Raw genomic sequence first — 17978 nt, forward strand, 5'->3', positions numbered from 1 at the left:
AGCTGGTTAAGTTCCAACACCAAATATTTGCATAAAGGCTGGTGATGCTTCAACTAAAAAAAAAAGGAAAGGAAAATTCCTTATGCTAAGATGCCTGTTGTTTGGCAAAGCTCCTGAAATACATTAACACGCATCAGGGCTTTATGACTGGTCCCACACTAGGTTTAAGCACAGTAATGCAGTAAGTTCAATGCGCTACGGTAGATATTTCAGTTCCAATTCTACCCTTATACTCTAGATAAATCTGAGGCCAAAATAGTGATATTTTTGAGTCATATTACCTATTTTTGTTGAGTAAATATTAATTCTGTTAATAAATACTACTCCCACAAATACTATAAAATCCTGTACTCAAAAGGCCACCTGGAGCGCATAAAGCTCACATATTTAAGCCAAACAGAATTAGACTTGAGTCTATTTGGATGGCAAATGAACCCTCTGCTTGTACTGCATCAGCTTCTCTCAACAATGTATTCAGAACACAATTCAGTGAAATAATTCTTATTAGGAACGTTAAACACCAACACATTTTGGTATGTTATAAAAATCATGCCCTTGGTATTAAAGGAAAAAGGAAAAATCTGTTCCACAAGTATTAAAAAAAAATTCTTCCTAATGACCTTGAAGTCTGGGATCTTACATAAAAATGCAATGAAAACTAGACTTCTACAGGCAGTAATTGGTGTTTTCATCGAAAGCAAAGCAGGCTGGAACCCGCCACGGTGAATGAAGCAGGCAGATCTGAGTAGCGAATGTGGGCAGGGCACACATGAGAGGGCTATTGGCTTCAGCTTAAAAACAGCTGGTTTCTCACCAGTTCAGTATGACTTGCCTCATGTTGGGGAGGAAAATAAATGGAATGAAAATTACGTAAAGGCAGTACTCTGTTCTCAGTATTAGGCTCACGATGTGATCAATACGGCAAGATTCAAGGTATGGCAGAGAATGGCATTTATTTTGACCACTTGCAACTCATCTGAAAGGAGTCATACTTTAGACTGCCCAGGTACAAATGCAAATGATGCCCAGGGCAGGACCGGCAGGAAGGGGAAGGCTGAACAGATGAGGAAAATCCGGCAGCCAGGAGCCCGCCTTCCCCATTTCAGGAAGGTGTTCCGTTCTCAGTAACACCACGAGGGGATGCCTTCCGGTAACATTTTACTACATTTCAAGAAGAAAATGATACTTCCAGGTAAATTTACAAATCTGGGGATTCATGGAGGACTCAGAAAATATTCCTGATGAATGTCATGTCTGTTCTCTATCGGATTATCCTTGAAACAGTAGCAAAACAAAGGTTCTTAGAGAGCACCTTCTATTTGTGACTCCAAGTTAAAACTTACAAAAAGAAATAATGTATTACTGAAAATGAGCGATGACGGGATAGGAAAGTGAACTCTTAAGACTCCACAGAAGATGACTATCAAACCACCACATATTTCAAAAGGAAGGGGAGTCAGATAATCCGAATATCCTGCATATGTACACCTGAGACTTCACAGGTCACATAAACCCTCCTTGTTAAGATACAAGATACCAGTCCAGTGTTCTGAAGATACCTGAAACTAAGAAGTTTTAATTGAGTGGAGGTTAAAGTTCTCTGAAAACCACTGGCAACCTCGCTCCTGCCACTTTCATCTCTAAAGCGTGGAGGGCCCCAGGGCTACTCTGATGGTCTTCAGGGACAGCGCTCAGATTCCCCTTCCCCCAGGGGTGGGGGACAGGGAGTGGTCAAGATGAAGGGCAGACACAAGTGCCCTCAGGAATCAGAGAGCTCCCTCTGGAAATAAGGGAGCTGATGCATTCTCTAGCACTGAAATCTGCTTGCATCATAAGGTGACAATTAGCTACAAAAAATATTTCCACTTCTGAAGTCAGGATGTTCAGCAACAGGCTTCAGTTTCTGTTGCAGAAACTAAATTCAGCATGGAATCAAAATATATCCTGCTCTGTTATTATATGAAATACTGTATAAAGAAAACCACACAAAACAATTTAACTTATAAAAGTCTCATGATTGTCTTGAAAGAGAAAGAAAATAGCACTGAGAAGGTCCTTCTCCAAACAATCAGTTCCTGCAGTTCATCTTTCAAAATGTGGGCCAAATCATGAATTGCAGCTCACACACACCTCAGGGAGAGCCAAGTCTGGAATGTGGAGAACAAAGAGTTTATTCAGAGATCTCTCGGATATTTTCCTCCTCGAAAATGATGAAAACAAGAGGAGTCCAGATGGGAAAGTAGCCACTTTGGGAGGCATCTTTTATTGTGGTGACTGGTGAAGCTCTGTAAGCAGATCTCCAGGATTAAGTGAGGAAGTTTAGAAAGACAGCTAGTTTTTTGTCGTTGTTGTCTATAAATTATTTCTACACGATACTCAAATATTTCTGAGCTAGTTAAGTGACAATGTTTTATGCAATAGCACACAAAACGCATAAAGGTACAATAGTTAGACTAAGAAAAGAAATGTCACAGTGTGGTTTTTAAAGCCTCCAGCTTTCTGCTCCCAGTCTGAACCAATCAATGGCTACTTAAGCAAAGCTGGGGGCACCCTGCCCCGCACAGCTCTTGAAACAGAGAACTCTCCCCAGCTCCGGGGATTCCTGACCCCTCTCCAGCATGGGGGCCACAAAAACATTCTGAGACGTGATCAAGACAAGCAGAAGTGATGCAGAAAGGAAAGTGTACAGAGAGAAGTTGGCTTCTAGCGGGTGACTACCAGCTTACTAAATTCAACTGTCTCCCTTGTTGGCATAGGTCATTTACAGTGCTATTGTTTAAAATTTTTACAATCTTTATTAACAAAGTGACACACAGACAATCAAAAACCTGCAGTCTTTTGCTACTATCATATCACTTCTCCCCAAAAGACGAAGACTATGAAAGATGATAATATGGCCAATGTCCCCTCAAGGAGTCTGCCAACTTCTAACCCCTGTTGCCACTAAGTGTGCAGTGACCATTTCTGCTGCTGCCACATGGAAGTGAGAGCACAAAGCACAGATTCACTGCTCAGAGCTGAATGCTTTGCTGGACACTCATCCTTACGGCTTTAGAACGCCACCATGCTTTGAAAGCCACCAGGGCACACACCTGTTTCTATTTTAATTCCTGATTTCTTTTTTCCTCCTTCTTTTTAGAGAGGAGGAAGGGGAGAGAGGGAGAGGGAGAATCTTAAGCAGGCTCCATGCCCAGTGTGAAACCAACGTGGGGCTCGATCTCACAGCCAAAATCAAGAGCTGGATGTTTAACTGACTGAGCCACAGGTGCCCCACAAGTCTGGATTTCTAGTACAATATGAGAAGACCTATAGTTAGTGCTTGTGGGTCTGGTGCTCTGCATCTCTGGGGCCGAGATGCAGAGCAAGCATTTGGAGGCACACTCACCGCCGCTCCAGTGGGCGCCCATCACTGGAGATGCTTCGAGGGATGTTGGCAGCTCTTTCCGGAGGAGGCATCTTTCCATCTCCTTTCCCAGCGCTCAGCCTCGAGGTCATGGGACTCTGCACCTGAGAGGGGACTTGCGGTGAATGAGTCCCCTTGTTGGCATTCCTCTGCCATTTGTTATTATTTCGAAAGGGAAACTTGAATTCATAGGAAACCCCTTCATTCATCTTGTATTCCATCACGGGCATACGGTAGGTTTCTGAGCAGCTCCTAGTGAGGGCACAGAAAGAAGAAAAATTAATATTGTTGTTCTTGTGAGTGGAACCACACTGCTTCTCATTAACAGTGAAAGTGGATCAAATACTTCATCCTTTTTTTCAAACTGTCTTAATCATTACTATCCTTTCAAAAACCAGAACCACAGGAGTATATTATACTGTGTATTTCCCTTGCTCAGCCTCACCTATGGAGTCTTGAAAAAACAGTGAGACCCAGAGTCATCCCAGTGAGCGGAGGGAGCCAGTAGGAGCAGGGTCAGGCCTGAGGCCTGAGCAGGGAAGGCTGCCAGGCCGGCAGGGCAAGGCAGCAGAACCCCAAGACCAGGCCTCAGAAGAAGCAAGCAGTAAGCTCTACACACCCTTCACTCAGTAGCATGACTGTGGATCTAAAAAGATACTGAGTTTGTCTGGGATCTTAACAGTCAAAAAATGAAGGGGGGGATAGATTTCAAAATCCAAAATGAGAGCCACATTTAGCTCAGAAGGAGAAAACAAAAACCCAATTATAGAAATTTTGCAATTATCAAATCACCAGGGAACAAAGCATAATCTGAAATCAGACTCCCCTCACTGCCCCCACCCCCGACTACCCCAAGCCAAAAATCTCCCACAGCAGGGAAAGCAGGGCTGGCCCCTGGGAGCAGCCTGAGTGAAACTGATGTCAGGCCCAAATGTCTTTCTGTTGCTTTAGCCCCTTTTCTGGTGCTACTGTCCCGGCCCCCGAAACCTTAGGAAATGTGGAACCCACTCTCCATTCTCTTTACTGGAACAACCAAGGAATGTTCAGTCTATTATTAACTTCACTGAACTACAAATTACTGAGAAAACCCTATGCCCACTAAGGCATTAACTCAAACTGCGTACTAAGCAAAAAAAAAAAAAAAAAAAAAAAGACTTCCTTGCGTAAAGGAATTTCAAAGCTTGAGCAGCAGGTGGGAAAGGAAGGGTTGCTACATTTCAAGGATGGGTTAAAGCTGATTATGAAACACTTCAGAGACAGAGGAAGGAGAGTCCTAACAGTGAGGTCCACTAGAGACAATGCGAGCTAGCAGCCACATGAAAAAAGTCAAAGGGAACGGTGAAATTAATTTACTCTTTTATTTAGTCTAATATATCTAAGATGCTGTCATGTGAACATGTAAGCAAGAAAATCAATATAAAAACTCAACAAGGAGATGATGTACATGCATCTAAATTTGGTGCGTACTGTACACGTACAGCACTTCTCACTGCGGACTAGTCCCCTTAGCCACGGACGACTTGTGGCTCCGCTCTGCACAGCACAGGGCCAGAGGCTGGGTCTTGGTTTGGGAAACGGGCTTGTGTTGGTGGGAGAATAAGCCCAGTGGAGGGTATCACTGTCTCGGGACCTTGTCTGTGTGTCTCAGGTAGGACTCCTGGCGTTTCCAACGTCTACACCACCGTGCGCCCTCTCGCACACCTCCGTGAGACGCGGGTTTGAGAAGGGCTGCTTCTGAGGTGCATGTACTTGCTGGGGTCCTTGCCTGCTCAGTCTCAGCCCCAGTCTCCAACAGGAACCTCTTCTCAGAGTTTTCTTACCACTCTTCCTGATTCCCTAAAAGCCTAAATCAACCTTAATCTGACTCTCTGCCCAAGGCTCCTCTGTACTCCTTAGAAGCATTAAGGACCGTGGTGGTTTTCAAACCTTTGGGACCATGAGCCCAGTAAGAAATACATTTTACAATGTGATGCAGCCCAACCACACACACACTCACACACACCCTTCCACTCGGCTGTATATACACACACACACACACACACACACACTCACTCACTAACACACATACCCTTCCACTCAGCTGTATGCACATATATACACACTCACACTCTTCCACTCGGCTGTATTCTGTGTTAATCCCCTTCATTAAAGAAGCACACTGAATGCAGCTCCCTAAGTGGATTTCACGATCTCCTTTGGAGTTACAACCTGTGGTGTGCAGAACACTGCTTTGTGGCACATCTGACATGACTTTCAGCAGCTCGTGACTTCTTATGTAATAAACTTTTCCTCTGATAGAAGGGACTGTCACCTGAGACTTGGACGTAATTTCTAGCTTTGATCCTGATCGTTCTGACAAAAAAGGTGTGATACCTTTTTGGTTCTTAATAGAGCTATCACTGTAGTACAGTTTGAAGTCTTCCATTTCTGACCAAATATGGCATATGACACAGTAACTTGTGCTCCGGGTCTATAAATATAAGGCAAGAATGTTGCAGCTTGCAGAAGGGGCAGTAATAAAAACTTGCAGTGATCCCTGGGAAAATTTCCCTCCACGCCAAAATCAAGACTAGCTTCTGCTTCCCCCCCATAGTGGTCTGTCTTAACTTGTAAATCCAATGTGTCGTATCACTTACATGGCAAAGACGTATATGTATCTTCCATCTTTCTGTTGGGTGCTGGCAACCAGCACATGTACAGAACATTGCTGTCACATATTTTGGGCACCAACTTTTCAAAAATGTTCCCGTGGGCCATGTCTTCCCTTCAGCACACCCCACCCTCTGACAGATTCTCTTGCTGGGTTTTAACTCCCCAGCACCCTACATGCACCTTCCAGGCACAGGCTGCCTCCTGTAACAGAAACAAATGTAACCTATTCCGAAACAGACGAGCTGCTTTCATCCCTGGGGCCTTAGCTTCTTTGGGAAATGAAAGATTGGGAATTGGTGATTGCTGGACTCTCTTCTAGTTCAAAAACTCTTTGAAATAGACTTCTAAGCTATATAACATTTCATACTAAAACCGGTTAAAAGACCCCGGTACCCCAAGACTTGGTCGTCTTCGTCTGTTTCTTGTTTCCACCACCTCTAACGTGTAGCAAGAAACCTCCTGCACAGTCAATGATAACAGGATGCAGTATGAGAAAGCCTAAGCAGGGAGAGAAGGCTCATTCGCAGAGAACGAGAAACAGCGGGTCTGCAATCTTAAACTTCAGCTAACTCGCCACGGCTCACTGCCGTCCGGGATGGGACAGCCCACCCACCTGCTTCCCATCACTGACTTAGCTCTGAAAATATAAGAACGATACATAGAGTCAGGAAGTGGGCTGTACGCTGAAGAACAAAGATAAGAGTTGGTTTGTAGTGACACATGAAAATTCATAGAAGGATTTTTATTATGTCATTTAAGAAAACGCAGTGTTGAATGGCAGTGAACCCTGACGGGCCAGGCGCAGATCTCGCGGCGCCCCCACGGCTCTGAAGTAGGTGCTATCGTTATCCCCACCTTCTTAGATGAGGAAACGGAGGCCTGGAGAGATGAATCTGCCCGAGGTGGCCCAGCCGGGATCTGAACTCGCATAATTAATCTACACGGACACTGGCCTTCATCACTAACTAAAGGCTACATCCATGCCAAGTCCCCAGCCGTCTTCATTTCCAGGGCTACTTGCTTCATTTGGCATAGCTGACGATAAAATGGAAAACTCAATAGTCTCTGAGGAGCGATGGGCACTGGAATTATGATTTCAGGATTTCAGGCCCAAGAGACACATGGCTACACACTGAAGCCCTGCTGGTTGAAAAGCCACTCCTTGTCCCCAGTCTCTTTTCTCAGCCTTCTTAGTCTTCCTCCTTTAGGTTCTGATGGTTCATCGCTTTCTCCTTTTCCCTCTCAACGCTAGGAATGCAGGTAAGAGGAACCAGTGTACAGCACACCCAATAGATCATCTCAACACTGGACTCCGGAAGCAGCCAACTCAGATGTCTGAGGACGGCTGGGACCCTAACAGGCCATGTGATTTGGGTTTGGAAAAAACACCTAACTTCTTTGCACCAAAGCTCTCTGCCTGAAAGGATGAGCGATCTGAACCAATGAACTCTCACAGCCCTTCTGGTTCCCAAGCAGTATGCTTTTGCATTTTGAATACTTGTGTTTTAAAATGAAGACAAAACTCTGTGATCTGTTCTACTTACAAAGTAATTTGGTCCTTTTATGTAACTGTTTGTTTTTAGCTCTTCCTCTGAATGGTCCCTGATTGCGTTCTTCAGAGGCTGTAGGTTTGTGGCCCTCAACAGAAGAAAGGTCCACCACTCCGGCGCACCACTACTCAGAACCTCATGATTTCATGTCGGTGTAATTGCTAGCGGGGTGTTTTTCATCTTGCCAAGGGCTCAGTTCCTGAGGATTCAGAGGTCGCAGGCACCAACAGATACATGCGGGTCATGCACTCCAGCACTCTGGAGTCAGGATTGGGCAGGGGGTGAGGGGCCCCTCCTGATGCTGGACATCTTCCTCCCCAGGAAACTTCCTGACAGAGGCTGCAGGAGGGCCTCCAGCAGGTGCACATTCTCACTCGTCCTGCTGGCCCACTGCGCAGTGACGGAATCTCTTCACACCTCCTCCTTCTCGTTTTAATGGAAATGGATGACTTGACTTTATTTATTTATTTTTAATGCCCCATACTTAGCAGGGGCTCGGGAATTTTACTTCCCTTGTCCTTCTGTCTCTTAAAAACGATGTTAGCATGAAAGCAGTAGGTCAGAGGATCTGCTTATGTCCTAAAAACAGGGAAAAGAGCCCTACTTCACTTTTATGATTGAAGCCCCATGTTGCTGTTAAACTGTTCTTTTCATTAAAACAAAAAACCTGCCTTTTCAAAACCAAGGACTCTCCCATGTGAACACACATGGTGTCTGCATGTATGTCCAGTCAGCACACTGGGTGCCTGTGACCCCTCAGGACCCTGGCCCCCCGGGAAGCAGGTCGCAGAGGGACTATGGGGCAGGGGGCCTGGAGGAGGGCCATTCCCTCGTGCTGGAGCTGCAGGAACAGCTGACAAAGAGAGTCACTCGTCAAAGAACAGAGTAATCAGCTATTAGGAAAACAGCAGTGGGAGTTTGAAGTGTGGAGGAGAGAAAAATGACAGAAGAGCATTATCTTATTTCGTTGAAAACTACAGCAAGGTGTTCATGCTTCCAATGTTCCTTTGAAATTGTTTTTAAAGGAGGAAAGGGAGAGAGGAGAGTTTCCAGTCCCCCAAAAGGCATCCAAGGCACCATTTCACACCTGCCCAGAAGGTGTGGAAACCGTTGTGGGAAAGGCAGAGTGTGCCTCCCAGGCATGGGGCTGTGCATGGCACCCATCCTGCATCCCAGCCTCTCAGTCCCCGCCCTAAGGGGGCAGGTTCCTAACGCCTTTCTGTTGCGTCACTGCCAGGCTCCACTGGCCCCCGAGGCAGCAACGGGTGTCTCGGCAGCAGTGCTGGAAAATGAAGATAAACATAGCTCACTCATTCGGAGGTGTGCGGGAGCCTGTCCCGGCTTGCAAGAGCAGGCTGGGAGCATCTATCCCAACTGAGTCCAGCACTGTCATGTCGGGAGCTTGAAATCGACCCCAGAAGCAGTATTGGCACATGGGCATCAGCAAAGGCTACAAATCGAGGTTCTGTTCTTCAGCATAAAGCCAACGTACCAGCAGATCCCTGCTTATGCTGGTATATTTAAAAAAAAAAAAAAAAAAAGGATTTGTGCCCCAAGCCCACTAAGTAGTAGTTAAGAGCTTGGATTCTGAAGTGAGACCTAACTAAATTTGCCAGATGAGCTTGGAAAGTGACTAACCTGAGTCTTGGTTTCCTTTAAATAGGAATCCTATTAATATTATTACCTCATAAGGTTGTTACAAGGATTAAAAGTGCTAATCCACGTAAAAGTGTTTTTTCTAACCTGGAAAATTAAATCCTCAGCAAACGTTAGTTGTTTTTACCAGCATTCCACAGAAGACATATCTGGCTTAGTATATCACTGTAGATAAACCACCTTCTGCCGCAGGCCTATCTATCCAGAGTCAGGCCTTCTAAACCACCTTTCCGGTAGTAACTGCGCACAGTTCAACGTCAGTCATGCTGCCTGTCCATTCACACATATTCATACTCACGTGTGCCTATCCCCTCCCCTCTTCCCACACAAACTGGGGAGCCTATGAAGCCAGAGGAAAGGCCTCTGAGCAGACAAGATGGCACCACACCATCCACAGACTCATTCTTAGACCATTAGTCCATACACCAGCGTCTTTAATTCTGTACTGTGTGTAATTAAGGTTGACAAGTTACAAAGCTTGGTTCTCTTCTCCAGTTTATAGCTGCCTACTTAGAAACAACCAAGTAAACAATGTGAAGGAAAGACCAAGGGACAGAAGACAGAAGGACAAGAGAAGGAGCACAGAGCAGCCAGAGAGTGCTATAAGGACCTAACCACCTCTCTGATCCGTCACCAGAGTCATTCCTGAATCCCGGTTCAGCAAAATTTTAACATTAATGATGATGTGCTTCAGGAAACCAGGAAACACTTGGCTAACTGAGGCAGGGTCGTGTGTAAGACAATTTCAGGATATACCCCCCATTCCCCCCAAATAGCTGAAATAATAAAAAGCTCTAGATACATATTTTGGTTTCCAGAAAAATCCAGTCATCCAAAAGGGAACATGTCTTGAAGCCATCAGACACGGGAGTTCACCATATTGTGACACGGGACCGCCTAGTCTCTGGGCTATCTAGGCCGTAAGCACTGCTCAGAAACACTACCTTGAGCACAGTCTGTTTCACAGCATTGGTCCGAAGGACTGACATGCACGTAAACTGTCCTTGTTGCTGACTTTTTAAAGATCACAGATAACCCACATAACGGTTTGCACATTCTGCCATCCACCATTCATGAATCTGCAAGAGCTCAGGTGTAGGACAGGTCACATTTTGAGGAAAAAACAAACAGGTGAAGGATGTTTTGGCTTTAGAAGGCCTAAGAATTAATTGCCAAAGCTTAAGAGAAACTCAGGAAATAATGGGCTGAAAGTGAATGAACAGATTGGAAAAAATTAGTAAAAATAGCATGGACATGCCCAAAGGAGAAAAGAAAAAGTTGACTAAATTTGTTCCCCCAAGAAATCTCCCCAGAGACCAAGAAATTAAGTTTCCAAGCATGTTGCTGGCTTGGCAGGAGCTGGGAGGGCCAGGGAGCTCCCAGGCTTCTTTCTGCCAAAGGGCTGGGGACCCAACTGCCAAGCAGCATGAGCAGGACCAGCCAGCTCATTTGAAGCCAATTCCCGACACACACACAGATGCAGTTAAGAGAATGCTTGCTAAGTCACGTCCAGGGCTCCAGGATGACAGAGCAGGCAGGGGTCAGAACGGCACTCTGAATTTCGGACAGGAAGATGAATAGGAGCGTCATGAAGCCTGACAGTCTGTGCTGAGTGTCTTCTAATATTAAGCACTCCATGCTAAGATAGCTACCGGCGCAAGATCCTTAAGCCCATGTTACCAGACTTCTCTATCTGTAGTACTGGCAAGTTTATAAACCCACAGACGTAAAATCTGGGGAAGGGTCCAGCCCAGTCACTCTTTCCAGCTGCTCTTGCCACAGACCGAAAGGGAGCTAGGTCCTGAGTCAGGCTTTCCGTGGATGGAACTCTGAGCACTGTGTGTGACCCAGGACACCGCACAGCACCCTTCTCCCCGCCCAGCAGGAGATGTTCTCTATGGCACACAAACCTGGCCTTGGATGGCCCGGTTCCCAGCTGCCAACTCAGACCTACCTCCGCGGGGTGCAGTCATCGTGCGGGGGGATGATGACGACCTTCACCGTGACAGATGTTCTCAGGAGATCGATCATCTGCTCGTGGCTCAGGGTGGCCACGGCCACCTTGCAGATCTCCACCAACCGGCTGCCCTGCCTCAGCCCCGCCTGCCAGGCGTAGCCGTAGGGCTCCACGTCTGCCACGATGCCCTCGTAGTTGACGTGGAAGCCAAGCTGCCCCAGCCCGTTCCTCCGCAGAGTCATCTCCACCGATTCGCAACCTTTGGATACAAACTGAACAAGGAAACAAAAGGGAGCACAGTTTAACGCCATGGGGTGTTGAGTGTTGGGCAGGATGCTGGAGAAACACCGCCTGTGGGGTCATTGCGAATACTGTAACGCCAGCTGACGAGCGACCAGTTACTTCCCCTTCACTGACCTCCATTCATCAGGCCAAAAAGAACATACTTTTTGTGTCCAAAGACTCAATGGCTTTGCTGAGCTTACAAGGAAACCTCTAACAGAGAACCCACGGGGAGCTGGCAGCCAACAGAGACCGTATTCTGCTACTCACTTCGCCCTTAGAAAATTCAGGGCAGCAGATGCTCAACTGAACAGCGTCCCTCGACAGCCAAGGCAGACCTGCTGGGCCACCCCATCAGCCATCAGGGTAGTAGGATCAGGTCACGTGCAAGTGGTTTCCAGCACACACGCACAGCCGGCGTGTCTTCTCCCACTTGCTCTACTTTTCCTTTCGGAAAAGGATGGAAAACGAGTGACAGAAACTCTGGGTTGCTTCACATCATCAAGGGAGTTTCCAGAAGAGCTAATAAAATTGCACCAGCTTCAGGAACTTGCTTCTGGTCTGTACTGAAAGCTTCAGGAAAGTGAAATGGAATGTGGGTAAGTGGAAAGAAAATACTCACCTGCAACCTTTTGACGATCTCTTTAATGTCCTCGTTATTAATTAAACTCTCCACTGAAACGCATTCTCCTCGCTCGTAGAAGATTTTGAGGCTGGTGTCAGTTGAGGTCCACCCTATCACATCTCTGCAGGAACAGTTGAAAACCACACTCTTGGTTTCCTGCTCGATGAGAACGATGAACTCATTGGACACCCCTAACAGGCAGTCCATTTCCATGGCCTTGTTGTAGTCCTTGGCCCGGACGGCCCACACGATGGCCCCCATGCTACTGAGCTCAGCTCCTGGATATGGTTTAGACTTCTCCTTCTTCTTGGAGGCCAGAGAGATGAATGGGAACTTGCCAGATGGGTCAATAGGGGTGTTGGTGACATTCTTCTCTGCCAGATCTTTCAGGTATTCCTGGCGGGTCCGAGTGGCCATGGCCCGAAACTTTTCTGATTTATGAGCAGCATTTTCTGCGTTAATCACTTTGGCCAAAAGAAAGTCCCTGAACACATTTGACTTAGGGAAAGTGACCCCTTTGGGGATGGGAGGTCCAAAGGAAGGCACGTCTCTGGACCTGGTGACAGCCACACTACGAGACAGAGCAAAGGTGAAAAAGTGGAGCGTCAGGAGTTCTCAGTCTCATAGCATGAGAATAAAATACACATTCTCAAAGAAGAAGACCTGTCTCACAAGAAATAATAGAAATTTCTATTTATAGATTTTTTTTTTTTTTTTTAGTCCAAGAAACCCCAAAAAGCATCCTTACATTAATGGATAGTAAACCAACCATAACTCCATGAGGGAAAAATGTGTACTGTAATATTTTACCTTTAAATACCTACTGATTATTTCAAAGCATGGGTTACTATAATCAGCATAACCTTTTAGAATAAGCATAGATTTCTTAAGAATACAAATGTGGTCTCCATTTTAGATTATGATGCCTATGCGCAGACAGTCTATAATGAAAATATCCCAAGATGCATGTCATGAAAGATATGGATTAAATTTAAAAAAAAAATTTTTTTTTAATTTAAAATATTATTTGTTGGCCTATGCAACCAGACCAAAAAGCATAATTTTAAAATGAAAATTGAAATTGCAGTATTAAAATGATTATGGTTTTTATAGTAATAGCAATCGTGCTTTACAATCATAGTATTACTCCCTGATATGAGGAAGTGGTGACGCAACATGGGGGGTTAAGGGGGTAGAAGAATAAATGAAACAAGATGGGATTGGGAGGGAGACAAACCATAAGTGACTCAATCTCACAAAAGAAACTGAGGGTTGCTGGGAGGAGGGAGGTTGGGAGAAGGGGGGTGGGGTTATGGACACTGGGGAGGGTATGTGCTTTGGTGAGTGCTGTAAAGTGTGTAAACCTGGTGATTCACAGACCTGTACCCCTGGGGATAAAAATATATTATATGTTTATAAAAAATAAAAAATTAAAAAAAAATCATAGTATTAAACTGAGCTATTCTTTGATCCACATTCTCTACATCTGGTATTTGATTCTGACAACTTGTTTGTGAGGAAATATTTCCCTTTTCCTTTTCCTCCAAGCACGATTAATTTGAGAAAGCCTGACCCAGTCATTTTTCTGCATAATACTGTTAAAACTGGGACTAAGATAAGGACCATATGAGCATCTGTAATAGCCTATTATTTTTCATCTCAACAAAGAAATAAAGTTTTTCCTAAAACAGTAACAACAAAAGTTAAATAGAAACAGAAAGGTTGTGTGTTTTCTGTCATGTTCTAAGACCTCATTCTAGGACCTCAGTGGACTTTGAGAGGGCTGGAAATGATGAGTCTAACAGACTGAATGTCCCTCTTTTCAAATTACCTAATTATTTAAAAGTGAGTCTATTATGCAATTGTACTAAGTATTAGAGAAGATATACAAAAATATTTTTCTGAATTTCCAGAAGGGAAAAGTGAATCAGAGAGTGTGTATCTTTCGAAATAAATTGAAGACCTTGACTTCATTACTATTTTTGCTCTGCTTAAAAAGGGCTTAAGATATTTAGCTTTGCTTTTCAAAAAAGGATTATTTGTCATGAAAATAGGATAAATAAATAAAAATCAGGAAACCCAGGTCTTAAGTTACCTATTTTGTCTGAAGATGCCATGGAATGGCCTATTTGTTGGTTTTCAAAACTTTATTAAAAAAAAAAAAATTATCTAGTTGGCTTCATGGTGAAAAAAGGTGGCAAGCGACACTCCATTTTCTAACTGGAGATAAGAATTCACAGAAACCTCCATATGCATTACAGCCTAATTACACCAGTATTAGAAAGGCAATTTTTCTTGTCTGTTGTGAGCTGTCTGGCTTGAATGCTGACAGCTGTATAATTTTAATTTGATCCTTTTTTTTTTTTTTCCTTAAAAAGTCAAGCAAAAGATGCTAAAATCCAGATATGCTAGCTTTTCTAAAGAGGAATCCTATAAGGATCCAGAAACACTCATTTTTAAATAGGCAATTCCTTTTCTTGTTAATTTCACTTCAAATTGTTATTCTTTCTCAAGAAGCAGCTGCGGTTTTCTTTTAAATACAAGAGGAAAATGCTTACCAGAGGTGCCAAGATGAGCATCATCTACCCGCTTGCCCCTTAACTCACTGGCTCTCTACAGATCTATTTATTAACTGTTAGAACTTTAGACAAACATATATTGAAAACCCAACAATAATTAGAAGCCTCTAGAATGAACTATGAGGGGAAAAAAACGAAGCCTCAACATATAATTATCAATGATTCATCATGGTAGGGAGGTAAACGATACAGATGCTAAAATCAGTTTCGCATCATTAGAAATAGAACCCTTGCAGAAGAGGAGGAGGAAGCAGCCCAGGGATGCTTTTTTTCAAACAAAAGGTCTTGTTCTGGGTTAATATAACTTCAAGGTTAAAAGCACATTGATTTAGATGCCACACATTCTGAACTCCTGCTAATAATGCCTGCTTTAAGTTCAGAAGAGTGAATATTTTTGCCTTATAAGAAGGCTTTCTAGAACTTCAGTTTGCTATATATAGATCCTTAAAGATGTAGTAATTATAAATGGTTCTTGCTATTTCTAAAAGCAGATTCCAAAGGGCTTCTGCTTAGACACACTTCTGTTAGCCTCATATGCAATACTGTATCTCCTAAGAAATTATACATTCTTTATAATCCTAGCCACTCTGGATGTACTCGGCAGGGCTGAGGATTGGATGTTCTACCAGGAGAGTTATCCAGCAGACCGACGCTCAGAGGCTGAAGCAATTATGGAAAGTTAGCACCAGAAAAGAACATGGAGAATTCAGTGTTCCTCAAATTCTGCCAATAAAATCTTGAGTTTCTTCTTAAGTCATCTTGATTTTGCATTCTACTGAGGAATATTTGTGCTCGTTTTAACACAAAAACATCTTCTGTCCCCCCAAGTCTTGGGAGTACAACTCAAGGACTAGGAAAGTATCCTGCTTTACTGACATGTGGCATAGCCCTGAACCTCCATTTGAATGGCTGGTACGAATTTTTCCACTTATCCAGGAAACAGACTCTGAGAAGTAAAATGATGTGCCCAGAGCCTGTTACAGAGATCCAGGATTGGAATCTGAGCTTCTGGATGGACAGCAGTGTGCTCTATGACAAGACCACGCTGTTCCTTCTGAAGGAACATTTTTGAACACCCCACTCTTGAGATGCTTACACAAGGCAGCATCCACAAGAGTCACAGAGCTGAAGAGACCACCATTAGGCTGGGCTTTGTAGCATTTGATGGCATCAGTGACCTTGGATAAAGTAGCAGATTTTGATACCCAAAGCCAGTTTCAAGTTGATACATGGGAATGTTCCAGAGATATCCGAACAGATGTCCCAATGGGAAAAAAAAAAGTGAGAAGACGACAATGCTTGAATTTCTGAAGTACCACGGAAATGGTAATAAACAATTCCAACCCCAAATTTAGAAGGACGGGGACTCGGCGTCAGAACGGTAGGGGAGGCTTCCCCTTCTTGGGGGCTGGATCAGATTGTCAGCTTGGGGAGCTTTCTGAGAAAGCAGATCCGGGGCAAGGACAAGAAGGATCAGCAGCAAAACAAATGTGTACCCATTGCTCTCTCCCTGGGGGGCTCTTGGCCTCTACTAGTACTCATTCACTGATGCACACGGAGCACCTGCTATAACAAGGCAGGCACCGCTGCCTTGGGCCTCCAGAAGCTCCAGGTCTCACGGGGCTGCATCCAGAGGTTTGGGTGCTCTTGTGGGAGGTATGGGATTCTACTGGAAACACTTAGGAAGAGCAATTTACCTAGTCCTGGGAGGTCAGGAGAGCCCTCCCCAAGAAAAGAAAAGCAGGAATTCATCCTCTAAAGGAGGGGTGGGGTGTGTAAGAAGAGGCCTTTCTGCCTGGAAAGCAGCATATGCAGAGAAGAGGGCCAGGGCACGGTATGTTCTGGGAGCTATAAGGAGCTCCATGCGGCTCTGGGAGTAGGGGTGCGGAGGAGAATCGGCAGAAGCCCCAGTGGAGGCTGAGAGTGGAAAGGCTGGGCCCGAAGGACCTCATGCAGGAGGCTGTACACTAGGGAGGCTGACCTTTTCCCAAATGGTCTGAAGCACCGAGAGGGACATATTTCGCTTTTTGTCTTAAAAAAGGTTGGCAACACTGGACAACAGGGATGCCGACGAGGCTTTGAACACTTTCTGAAAGAAATGTCTACCACTTGACCCACTTTGAATTGTTCCTCTGAGCTAAAGCCTGCATATTTATTTGCTTTTATTCCAGAAAAGAAGGGCGTGCACATTTACTATGCATACAGCACACTGCCTGCCTACAAGTAGATACTTTACTTATGGGCTTTTAAGTAGATGTCAAGCAACCTTCCACTGCATAGAAAGGGAAATTTAGGATCTGAGAGGTTTAACAGTCTGGTCTGATTCCCAGTGGTTTTTGGACTATATCCTACTACCTCCTTTCAACACTTATTGTATTTTAACCTCTGAATATGGAAATCTTTCTCAGAGAAGAAACATACATTTCTACCTCTCTAAACATGGTTACTGAACACAATTTAACACTTGTTTTGAAGACTCAGGTTATTATTATAACCACTTATTACCACACTAGTTTTAAAACTGTAATAATTATTTAATTTCACAGTGAGTCAATCTTCCAATTTTCAGTTGTTGAAGGTGTTTTAACATTTTAAAAAAAGATTTATCTATTTGACAGACAGAGATCACATGTAGGCAGAGAGGCAGGCAGAGAGAGATGGAGAAGCAGGCTCCCCACCAAGCAGAGAGCCCGATGTGGGGCTTGATCCCAGGATCCTGGGATCATGACCTGAGCTGAAGGCAAAGGCTTTCACCCACTGAGCCACCAGGCGCTCCAGAAGATGCTTTAAAATTTTATGGAGGGCACGTATTGCATGGAGCACTGGGTATGGTGCATGAACAATGAATTCTGGAACACTGAAAAAAAAATTAAATTAAAAAAAAATTTTTAAATCTTTTTATCTAAAATGAATTCAAGTTAGACCCACATGTTTTAATTAATTTTATATTAATTTTTTTTATCTGTTCATTGCTCTCTACTTCTTATGTTCTGTTTTATTTCTTATATTTATGTGTTAGGAAATTGGGCTACTTATCACATAGAGTTGCATGATGCCTGAATTTTGCTGAATATGGGCATGTTCTTCTGTCTTTTGTATTTCCTGTACATTGGCTTCTCTAGAAGTTTGATCAGATTCAGGTTCAATGTTGGGGGCATAGGGAACAAGACCAATTCATAAGTGGGGTTGTGCCCTTCCTTTATGACACACATGTTTGTCTCTTTTTGTGCTATCTGCAACCTCTGAAGATCAATGCCTGGATCTCCTAATTCAC

At 44.2% G+C, this 17978-nt stretch overlaps 1 protein-coding gene across 4 annotated transcripts in view; it reads right to left on the reverse strand.

Moving 5' to 3' along the window:
* The window catches only part of SIPA1L1 (signal induced proliferation associated 1 like 1), a 362171-nt gene that overhangs the window by 60048 nt on the left and 284145 nt on the right, over nt 1–17978 (reverse strand). For all 4 annotated transcript variants that reach the window (XM_059182928.1, XM_059182927.1, XM_059182930.1 and 1 more), the window contains 3 exons: nt 12123–12696; nt 11216–11490; nt 3386–3655 (listed from right to left, as the gene is read on the reverse strand). In XM_059182928.1, coding sequence (XP_059038911.1) covers nt 3386–3655; nt 11216–11490; nt 12123–12696 — 1119 coding nt within the window. The remainder of the gene's footprint in view (nt 1–3385; nt 3656–11215; nt 11491–12122; nt 12697–17978) is intronic.

This window comes from Mustela lutreola, chromosome 7 (genome assembly GCF_030435805.1).
Source record: "Mustela lutreola isolate mMusLut2 chromosome 7, mMusLut2.pri, whole genome shotgun sequence".
Classification (NCBI taxonomy): Eukaryota; Metazoa; Chordata; class Mammalia; order Carnivora; family Mustelidae; genus Mustela; species Mustela lutreola.